The following is an 11,523-nucleotide window of genomic DNA, read 5'->3' as shown; positions in this document are numbered from 1 at the left end:
CCTTTTTTTTTTTTTTTTTTTGTGTGTGTGTGTGTGGGTGTGTGTGTGTGTGTGAACCATTACCCCGCAGAGCAGCCTCCCTGCATCACAGCTCAGGGCTCAGAAATAAGGTGTATCTTGCTTTACTTCTCTGTTTTTGCTATAAAAAACACCCGTGACGTCCCAAAGAAGGACAGCTGAAAGCTGTCGCAGAGCTGTGCACGCTACGTTAAATATGGGCTTATTTTTGTGCGGCTGGTAACATAACTTTTTTTTGGTTTTTTGTCCAGGCTGGCATGGGGGAGAATTAATAATAATAATAAAAAAAAAGTCCTCCACTGATACATTCATCTCTTGTTATTTCACAAACAAGTAATCTCTTTGGTCCTATTGCAAGAGACATGCAAAAAAAAAAAAAAAAAAAAAAAAAAAAAAACAACCTGGGCACGTTACGGGAGCCTACTTAGCAACTTTCAGACTTTGTTCCTCTGTTTTGCTACATAAATACAGTAGACAGAAATGGGAGATAACGCTCCCATGCCAATGAAGAGATCAGTTGCTTGCCTACTCTCGTTTATGACAGTGGAAAAAGCACTGGTTTTCCCTAAAGCAGATTTTTTTTTCCCGGTAGCCTGATGCATGGAAAGCCAGTGCATTGTCCTCTGACAGCTGATGCTTATCGGGCCGGTGGGGGTATTGTGTTTCAGCTCGTGGCACTGAAAAACCTTGTAACTTTCTTTTGAAGTTAAATGGCTTCGTTTTGTTTCCGTGTGTGAATAACTCTCCGAAGAACTACAGTGACCCAAAAGTCGAACTACAGTGACCCAAAAGTCGACCCGTTTACAACGCTCGTCCAAGCGACCTGTTCCTGTCTCACGGGCGGAGCTTTGCCCAAGAAGGTCCCCTCGGAGGAGCAGGCGGGCGAGCAGGAGGAAAGGGGGAGGAAGGGGGAGGCTCCTCAATCAGCCCAAGTTGCATCGTAATTAAATTGTATTTTATCCTACCGAGGCATGCAAAATATCGAGCAAAATACAAGTTTAAGTAATTTGTTTGTACTCTTACCTGTAGGAGTTGGAAATTAACAGCCCCGCTAGTTTACTGTTAAGCCTGGAGAGCGAGAGATTGCTTTGCAAACATTACAGTTATTATGTCTGCAGTTGGTACTCTTTGTATAAATTATTGATCAGCCATCTTATTTTTCTTTCTGCTTAATGGATATTATAGCATAGCCGTTTACACGCTATAGTTAAGGTTGTGTCAGCACTTCCATTTATAACATCCCCCTTTACCCAGAGTTTATAACTCTCTATAAAATTCTGCTCTGTGCTGAAACTTTTCAAGCAAGGGCTCGGACTTTTAAAAATCCTTCTTCACTCCCACCTCCAAAAAACAATTAATAATGTTTGTCTGTTTTTTTGAAATGTGGGAATAATAAAGGTAACACCCTTCTCCCCTCGAATGTTTTCCATTCACTTAAGTGACATGAGGAAGAAGAGGCTGCGTCTCGAAGGCTGTCAGTTCCCATATAAAAAGAAGGCAGCAATGTGCATTTTTCGTCGCTGTAATTAATATTGTCACGGGAAGCAATTAGCGCTGGAGCGGCAGCCGAGCCGCCACCCTCCGCCCGGCCGGGCGCGGGGGCCCGATCGCCGCCCGCCTCCCCTCCCGTCGCCCCGCGGGCGGCGGCACCAGGGGCTCGGCGGGGTCGAGGGATGGATGGAGGGAGGAGGATTCGGCCGCTCCCCCCGCTCCCGGGCACGGAGCAGGAAGAGCGGTCCCCCTGCACCGGCAGAGAACCGCATTGGAGAGCCCGCAGCAAAGAACTCGGGGCCGGCTCCCCGGTGCCAGTGCTCCGATTAGCCTGGGTCGGGAGCGAGGGATAGAGCGGCTGAGCGAACTAATTCTGTAAAGGAGGGAAGGCACGGCAAAGGGCAGCTCAGATTAGATAACCGCTTTAACATAATTTAATGCCAAGGGCTTTGTACTTCATAATTATTGCTCCGAGCGACTCTTCCTACCTGTTGGTAGGTGAATTAGCACGTTGGACTGAGGACGTCTAATGAGAGCCCAATTCTAACTCAAACATCACAGAGGGCTCCCGTCTATCCCAGCCCTCTTTTAAATCACGCAGGGAAGTTGGTTATCATTTCCTCCCCGCGTTACAGCTCTCCTGCTCGGCTGTCAGTTGTCAGGTGAATGTCAGCAGGCAGTGCCCAGCCACTGCTCCATCCATCCATCCATCCATCCATCCATCCATCCATCCCGAGCCAGCCCGGGAAGGGACCACGACCCGATCCATTTCACCATGTGGCTCTGGTAGCAGCAACGTGACCGAGAGGCTCAGATCGACAGAAGGGCTCTTTTAGTTACTGACTTCGAAACGCCTTTTCTGAAGTCAGAATAGCGATTTCAAGAAAAAAAAATCGTAAATTTACAAGTAGCTTAATTGGCATTTGGTTTTTGCAATTTCCATATATGCGCTTGTGCGTGGGCGTGTGTGTGGGGCGTGCGTGTGTTTGTGTGTCGGATGCCGGCGAGGAGGGAGGGAAGGGATGAGAGGGCTCCCGAGCCGTCGGTTATCGCATCTCTCAGTACAGCGCGTCCTTGGCCGGATCACCAGTTAGCATCCCCGGGGATAACACCCACTGCTCGTGGGGATGAAGGGGAAGAATTGAGGGATATTCTCTGGGGCTAAATCCTGCCCCTCTACTCAGGCGGTGAATACCCTCGGAGCCAGTGAGCTGACTCGCAGGAATAAAGCCGGCAAAAGCCGCTCTAGCGCTGAAGTGCCGGGGTTGGGGTTAGGCAGGGCGTGTGCGAGCTGCCAAGCCCCAGCAATTCCCCATCCAGCTCTGTGCGAGGGATTGCCAGCCTCTGCTCTGAGCTCTCCGGCTGAAAGGGTCACATTAAACACCAGCGCAAGCAGGAGCAAGTGCTCCCAGAATCTCGTTTTTAAGGACTTTAAAAGTTATTTTTAATGGCTCCTGAAGTTTCTTCACTTTCATTCTTCCACCACTTTTTTTTTCCCCTTTGTTAAGCAAGCACCATATGTAAATGCAATTTGTAGTAATCTGAATGTGAAAGCAATCTTGCCATGTATTTTGGATTTTTTATGATATATGGTGGACTGTTCAGAAATGCATGCTATTGTTAAAGCTGTTTGTGCCCAGTGTACTAATGTACTGTTTGATTGAGTGAATTAGCAGTCATAACAATCTGGCAGTCTGGCCATAGAAGTGTGCTCAAATTGATTTGTGTTATGGCTGGACTGGAAAATCTAGTGTTAGTTGTTTTTTTGCCCTGGGGCATTGTTTGTACCAAACTCCACTTTTCATTTAATTTTCCAATAGATTTTTGAAAGACCAAAAGGTTTGTGATCAACGTTTGCTGCACTTTATTATTATTCAGCTATTAAAAATATCCTATGAGTAATTTCAGGTTCTCCAAAACCTTGCTTTCAATTAGAGTAAACATAATTAGCGTGACGTCGTGCTTGGAATGGCAAATCTCCCTTTGTATCTATTAAGCATGTTATCTACTTGTCCTGTCACTGAAAGGAATCCAGTTTGTATTTGTATTGGACAAGGTTTTGTGCTACTTTGACTATAACACAACAATTACAAAAACAGCGCTGCAGTATCCAGTTTCTTACTACTGATACAACACTTCACATCAATCTCAATTGTATTCATGGTGTTTGTCAATGTTTAGTAAATATCTTGGTAGAAGAGAAGCAAAAAGGGATCCCTTTTCACACACTTACATTTCTATGAGTCTATTTTCCTGAGCGATGCAGGGGGGATTCTGGATGAGGTCCCTCCCTCTTTCTCAGTCTTCCCTCTAAATAGCAGATAGCTCTTCGAAGGGGGATTGCTGCTCGAGACCTGAGATCAAAGCAAAGCAGAACTTACCTTCTCTTTGCCAGTACTTGCTCCTTTCTTGGAATCTCTGCTCTGCAGTTGTTTGCCAGAATTATAATGCAGCATGATTAAACCTAAAATATTACTCTATTGATCACACAGAAAGCTTTGTGAAATCATCTAGTTTCTCCTCTTCAGAAGCAGCGAACAAAACAGGTCACTATACAAGGGTAAGACAAGACACAAGACAGAAACGTATTTCTCAGGAAAATAAACTCCAAAGAAATGCAGGGGGAAAAAATGTGGATGCACTTAACATGATAATACATTATTCATCCTTACCAGGTGCCTATCTTCTGTTGCATCCCATCTCTCGGTCCATTCCTTCACACACGTTCAGAAGACAAATACTTTTCTGGGGTGTTTTACTGAATGAATTTAAATATTTAATTATCAATAATAACTGAAGATGGGGGAGGGAGCTGGTGTACTATCCTGGCTCCTGTCAGTCAAGTGTTCAAATTCCTTAAAATGCAACAGCTACAATGCATTTTGTAATTGCATTTTACCCTTTACAGCTGCCCTCAAAATTGTAATTTAATAAAATAGTGAACTCCATATCAGTCTTTTTTTTATAGCAATAAATTACAATCACTGTCAATACATCTTACTGTTTTAACATACGTTTTAATATACCAGAATGGTAAAAAGAAAAAAGAACAGAGAAAGAGAGAGAATACCTGCACTGAACAGCTACATGAGCTGAACAGAAACCCTGCTTCAAACAATATTCCAGGAAAGAAATTAAAGACTTCTTAATTAGTGCAGCAATTAAGCTTTCTTGGTCGCATTTTAATCAGCCCAGGCCCTATCAAAGGACAAACAGAACGATTTGCAGGTCTTTGAATTTTAAACAGTCTTATTGATTTCAGCACCGTAAGTCTTCACTTGACACAGGGAGAATTTTCAAATATCAGTTACAGTAATTTGAGTTTTGTTGATATCAACTCAGAGAGAGAAAAAGAAAACACCCAACAATATCATTACATGAAAGTGTCAGCAAGTAAAAGAAATGCAGTCTAGGTAACTTTACTCAGGATTTATTGGTTTATGTGAGTGTGTCAGTATAAGTGCGAGTTAAATTAAATTGAGACACTCCCCATAATAATTAGAAATACTTACCATGCCAGAAGCTTTGAGGAATCTCGAATTTTTTCAAAAATCTTTCTTTCTAGGTTTCTAATCCCAGTGTTGAATTGATATCATCAAGGTTAACCCAAACCCCTGGTAGTAAACCCTTTCAAACTACATTTTCCTTTGGACCATGAGAATTATGTATCTGTGGAAGCACACAGCAAATAGAAAAACAGAAGAGCTGGTGTGCATCATGTTGTAGAAAAAGTGGAGAACAAATGAAGTGGTAGCTTTCCTAATTCAGAGTTCACCCAGATCTCCAAGTGGCAATATCACGCGTGTCTGAACTGTCCTGGTCTTCTTATGGAGCTGTTCTGTCTTCACAAGGTGTGAGAGAAGGTGATGTGCAAAAAGAACAGGTGAGGGGAAGAAAATATGGATAGAGTTGGCTTTCTACAAGTGAAAAAAAAAAGGAAGAGGCAGTGTATTTAGATTTTGAAATTACAAGTTTTATGCAACACTAGATCCCACCACTGGGATCCCACCACTGGAACTCAAGTTGTATAAGCTCCTCCAGATAAACATTCCCAAAAAGCCCCACCTAAAAATGGCTCAAATAAGTGTTCTGCACAGTCATGGATACACAAAACTTTAAAGTAATACATTACTCTGTGTTTTCATGGTTTTATTTGCAATTTTAAAGATTTTAGTGGAGGATAGCTAAAATTTCACTAGCAAAATGTATCTTAAGTGGCACTAGAACAAATTCCCGTAAATTCAAGTACAATAAGCAAGCAGATCGTATGAGAATAGTTTATGTCTGATACTGTGGAAATTCCCGTCCACCAAATTACTACAGTTGAGATTATCCACTCTACAGATGTGTCATGCCATGAGTCATGTAATAGTATCATAGGAAAAAAAAAAAAGGCTATGGGCACATACATGCATCTCAATTAAGTACACACAGGGTGGATTCTCGAAACAGGAAGAACTACGCACGCACCGACCCCTGCTTTTGCAGACCTCCCCACCCCATCTGTACGAGTGGCCATTTCTTTACCCCTTTCAAAGTGCGAAGTGCCCCCAGGACACGCAGAACCCAGCCCCGGGCTTTCCCGACGGAGCCCGGCACGCCAGCTGCCAAACGCGCTCCAGCCGCATCCCGGCTCGGGGCCGGCAGGTACCGCGCCTGCCGCCGCCCCGCTGCGCATGCGCGGGCAAGCGCGCCGGCTGACTTTGCGCGCTGTCGGGCGCGGAGGGGACGGGCCGGGGCTGCGCGGCTGCTGCGCGCCGCCGGCACCTGTTGCGCGGCGGGACCTGTGCGGGCCGCCCGCCTGCCCCTCTCCCAAGTTACTTCTGTGCCGCCGCAGCCCGCTCGGCGCGGCGCCTCGGCGGCCTGACCCGTAGTGCCTCGTCCCCTCCGATCCGCGGCCGCCGCAGGAGAGTCCTCTGCGGATGCTGCCGCGTGGGGCTGCCCGTGCGCGCCCCGCGCAGCCGCCGCCGCGCAACAAAGGGGACACTCGGCAGCAACTCCCACCCCGCCGGGAGGAGCGTCTGTGGTCCCGGGAGAGCAACAGCAGCAGGAGCAACAGCCCCGTCCGGAGGTTTCTGCTTTTGTCTGCCCCGGCAAGGTGTGCGGTGCCCAGCGCCCGCCCCGCGCCCCGGCTCCCCCGCTCCCGTTCGGCTTTGGGGGAACGCTGGAGACGCTCGTGTTTCTCCACAAACTGTGTTGACAAGCGACTGTTGAAAAGGGCTGGGAAAATTACATCTCATCTCTGGTGGGGTGAAATATGAAACATGTAATCTAACGGTTCCTGAAGGAGGGGGGAGAGGGACTTCTCTTCCCTCTCTCGCTGCTTTCCTGCTCCGGGTTCCTGGTTGGATAATTTGGGTTAATACTAGTGAGTGAGCCTTTTGCTGCTTCAAAGGGTATTTCAAGTTGCCGGAGCTCCTCCCCTCCGCACCGTGTGACAACAACAACTCGTCCAGCGAGCGAGCGGCGGCGGCGGCAGCAGCCAGCACTTCCCCGCTCATTTTCTCTCTGTCATTCCCCTCTCAATCTTTGATCAATGTACTTGCCAGAGAGAACCGAAGTCCTTCAAACCTCCTCCTTTTCACCTTCGTCTTTAACGTGGTGCTAGAGCAAGGACCACAAAAAGAAACTGCCCTCCCCCTCCCCTCGGCCCCAGCCCCGCCGCCCGGAGCGGACTTCTCCTCCTCCTCCTCCTCCTCCGTCCCCACTTGCGGGACACTTTGTGCGTTCTCTCTCTCACTCTGCCCCCTGCTCTCTCGCTCGCCGCAGCACCTGATCTGGGGTTATCCCCCCCTTCTTCTCCCCCCTCCTCCCTTCTCTCCCTTCCTTTTTTTTTTTTAATATTTTTTTTTCTTAATTTTTCCCCTTTCCCCTGCGTGTGTGTGTGGGAACTTTCCCCCCTCCCCCTGCCCCCTCCGCCGTATATGTGACCATGGCCGTACCGGCTGCTTTGATCCCTCCGACCCAGCTGGTCCCCCCTCAGCCTCCGGTCTCAACTTCTGCCGCCTGCACCACCACCACCACCACCTCGTCGTCGGCCACCTCGTCGTCGGCCACCTCCTCTCCGTCTCCGTCCATCGCTCCCCCGCCGGCCGCTTCGGGGACAAACCTATTCCGGCCGGAGCCCATCGCAGCGGCGGCGGCGGCAGCGGCGGCCACAGTCACCTCCACCACCAGCGGCGGCGGCGGTAACGGCAGCGGCGGCGGCGGCGGCGGCAGCCCCAGCCTGGGCACCGGCGGCGGCAGCAGCAGCAGCAGCGGCGGCGGCGGCGGCACCTCCACTCCCAATGCCAGCGCGGCCAGCGCGGCCGGCAGCCTGCCCGGCAAGCCCGTGTACTCGACCCCGTCCCCGGTGGAGAACACCCCCCAGAATAACGAGTGCAAGATGGTGGATCTGAGGGGGGCCAAAGTGGCCTCCTTCACCGTGGAAGGCTGCGAGCTCATCTGCCTGCCCCAGGCTTTCGACCTCTTCCTGAAGCACTTGGTGGGGGGCTTGCACACGGTCTACACCAAGCTGAAGCGGCTCGAGATCACGCCCGTGGTCTGCAACGTGGAGCAGGTCCGCATCCTGAGGGGGCTGGGGGCCATCCAGCCCGGGGTCAACCGCTGCAAACTCATCTCCAGGAAGGATTTCGAGACCCTCTACAACGACTGCACCAACGCCAGGTAAGCGCCGCAAGGCACACGCGCGCCCCGCCGGCCCCCCCGCCGCCGCCGCCGCCGCCGCCGCCCCCGTCCCACCCCCGCGCGGTGCGGTCCGGGCGAGCGCTGCGCCGCTTCCCGCTGCCCCCTTCCGCGCTGCCCCGGCACCCAGCCGGCCTTCTCCGCAGCCAGCGACGCTGCTTCTTGGTGGGACGGAGGGACAGAGGGGGGAAGGGGAAGCCGTGTTTGTGCCCCCCTCCCGCTGCGCTTTGCAAGTGCCGCTCTGTCATTGTCCCCTTCCCTGCCCCCCGGGCCGAGGCGTGCCGGGGGTAGGGGTGGCGGCGGGCAGCGCAGCGCGGGAGCGGGGGCCGGCGGGGGTGGGAAGGGGCCAGAAAGTGCTTTCTGACCCAACCTCCAGCTGAAGTTTATCTTTGGTTGTATCTTTAAAGCGGGCAGCCCTGGGAAAAAGCCGCCCGAAGGGTGCACGGGAGTGGGCGGGGAGCGGTCCTGATGGGGGGACGGCGACATAGACACTGGGGTGTCGCGTTAACTGGGAGGGGGCGCGGAGCTGCCCGGGCGTCGGGCCCGTTCCGGGGCGATGGAGGCCGCTTGGCCGTCAGCTGCTGTCACACATCCGAGGGGGCACGTGCACTTTTTGTGTAGGGCTGTAAGGCAGTTGCCACATGGCGAACGGGGGAGGTGAAGGCAGGGCGGGAAGACAGCGAGGAGGAGGAGGAGGAGGAGGAGGAGGAGGAGGAGGAGGTGCAGGCAGCTTTTCTTTGGGGTCGTGGGGAGAGGTGCCAGGCGGCCGGGCTGGGCTGCTTCCTCGGTGGGAGGTTGGGGGTGTCGGTCCCCGAGGAGCAGGTGCGAGCAGCTCCAGGCCCCCACCAGCCGAGGAGGAGGAGACGGGGGGCAGCGGGAGTGCGGCAGGGATTTGCCAAGGCTGGATCCTGCTGCCGCGCAGAGTAACGCGGGCGCGGTGGCGGGGACGGCGCCGAGGGCGGGGAGCAGCGCTGCGGCTGCGGACGGTGCGGGGGTGACCCCGCACCCCGCGGGCCGGGGAGAGCACGGGGGGGAGGCGAGCCCCAAACTTGCCACAGCCGGGGAGGAGTGTCGGGGGGATAGAAGGAGCTGGCAAAAGAGGAAATTCCTGATGCAATAGTAGCCGCCTTTGCAATGGAGGGCGAAAGCGTGGGGCTGTTATCTCTCAATCTGTAGGTTACAGGGCTGAATCTGCTCGGTAAGGAGAAGGGATCGCATAACTGCCGTGACCCCGAGATCAGAGCGGTCGGAAGCGCCTCCAGTTCCCAGGGGCTCTACCCCTGCCTCAGGCGGGGGCGGGGGGCTCGGGCTGTGCCGCGCTGGAGGGGCGGTGGGAACTTCTCACGGAGGAGGTCGTGGACAAAGTCTCGATGCTACTTTCAATATACCCAAACAAACAGACCGGGCTCGTTTCACTTTCCTATTGTCAGATTTCAAGGTGCAGCAACAACCAATACGTGGGGAATTAACCCCACGCGATGCCATGCTCCTGCCCGTCCCGTCCCCAGTGGCGGGGGGTGTGACATCCCCTCCTCCTTCCCTTCATCCCCCCCCGCCCCGATTCAGCAGAGGGTGCCTGGCAGTCATTAGCATAGAGCCAGGCGAAGCAGAGCACTTACTCTGCGGTAGCAGTTGCTGGATGGATTGTTGAAGTTCCTGAATATTCAGGGCAGCAGGACAAAACAGCCTGGAATAACTTCCAAGCGCTGACATAACTGTGGCTGCTCGGGTAACTCTGCGGTTGTTCCATGTGGAATCAACATGAATATTAATAGATACTCTTAGACAATTGTTGGGTTGGGCTGTGTGTGTGTGTGTGTGTGTGTGTGCGCGCGCGTGTGTCCGTCCGTGTGGTGTGTAACTTGCAACAACTCTGTAAGAGTTCCAAGATTTGGTCCTTAAAATAAACTCATGGAAGTTTTACTTTGCCACAGTCACAACCGTGTGAATTTTAATTTGAACATGTAGAATTAAGAAATACAGAAACTAACTTTTTTTTTTTTTTGGCGGGGGTGGTTGGGGGCATAGGGAGACACCAATTCCTGGACTTGGCAGGGTTATAAAAGGGTTTGGCAGCCTGGTTGTAACATGGCTTGATTATGTCAACAGCACAGAATCGGCTGTGTTTCAGCTGTTCCTGAGGTCTGCTATGTTATCATCCAGTGTAGTAGAAATTGCAGTAGTGGGTTCAGAAGTGAGTAGGATTTGACCCTTAAAAAGCGTAATTGTAGTAGACTTACTTATACATCCATTAAGCAAATAAATTAATGGAAAGGATATACAATAGGTATGCAAAATGTATTATTACAGTATAGGCGAATAAAGCAAAGTGGGTCAGTGAGTTTTGGTCATAATGGATGATATGATGGAAAGATAAATCTGTATTTGCTTTCTGGATTTCCCCTCTAATACATTTAATTCTTCTTTCTTTACAAATTATTTTTAATTATTTCTGACATTATAGTAATTATGCAGGGTATTTTGGTCTACTCAGTTTAGTGATTTAAGCGACCTTTCCTGACTCCTAGTTACTGCATACTTTAGCTGGGTGATGTCTTTTTGTATCCTGGGTGGACACTTTACTGTTGAGATGGAAACTGGAAGAGCCAACTCCATCCTAGCGACTAAATTGTTGTACTCATCAGATTCAAACATTTTGAACCAGCATCTTATCACTGTTATATTTGTATCATAATCAGCTGATGCACTCGAGTACACTAATCCCTTTTTGGAAAGCTTTATCAAGGTTAATATGTTATTTAATCAAAAAAGGCATCCAAATAAAGCCATTACTTTGTTGTTCTTTAAATGGATTGAATTGTTAGTTGCCAGTTGCTGTGGAAATAATTTGTAATAACTTATTTCAAGACAGAAAAGTTTTAGCTGTGTTTCACCAGAATGATACATTTTAACTGTGATATTGCTATTTAAAAAAATCAATAAAACAAAAATCAATAAAACACCAAGGGATTTTCTATTGAATGCTTAATGTGGAGGTCTGTAAAGTGAATTGGTTTCTGTGTTTATTTGTGATACTACTAATAATAACATGATACTAAAGGACCTTTTTCTAAATTAGGCTTGTGTATCAGTTCACTGGAAAAATAAGCTTCCGTTATGGAAGATGACTTTTCTTTTCTGGTCATACTGACCTTTGCTTTTATTTTCCTCATAAAAAGCATTGGCTGCCAAACAGAAATCCAGGAAATAGCAAACTGTGCATTTAGCTTACATTCCGATTAAACGGTTTGACATTAATGGGATTCTAGAAAGCCATATGCCAAACAAATAGGGGAAGGATAAAGGCAAAACATGGAAAATATTTAGAGC

General features: G+C 49.8%; 1 protein-coding gene across 6 annotated transcripts in view; it reads left to right on the top strand.

The window, feature by feature from the left end:
* Nucleotides 1-6,702: 6,702 nt before the first annotated feature.
* The window catches only part of DACH1 (dachshund family transcription factor 1), a 356,490-nt gene continuing 351,669 nt past the window's right edge, over nt 6,703-11,523 (top strand). For 3 of the 6 annotated variants that reach the window (XM_068182309.1, XM_068182307.1, XM_068182305.1), the window contains exon 1: nt 6,738-8,175. In XM_068182309.1, the coding sequence (XP_068038410.1) occupies nt 7,442-8,175 (734 nt within the window). In that variant the 5' untranslated portion in view covers nt 6,738-7,441. Of the gene's footprint in view, nt 8,176-11,523 lie in introns of all 6 variants that reach the window. The other 3 variants (XM_068182306.1, XM_068182304.1, XM_068182308.1) reach the window with 3 other exon arrangements.

Source organism: Anomalospiza imberbis, chromosome 2, assembly GCF_031753505.1.
Source record: "Anomalospiza imberbis isolate Cuckoo-Finch-1a 21T00152 chromosome 2, ASM3175350v1, whole genome shotgun sequence".
Lineage (NCBI taxonomy): Eukaryota > Metazoa > Chordata > Aves > Passeriformes > Viduidae > Anomalospiza > Anomalospiza imberbis.
Note: the sequence above shows the minus strand (reverse complement) of the source record. Positions and strands in the feature narration are given on the sequence as shown.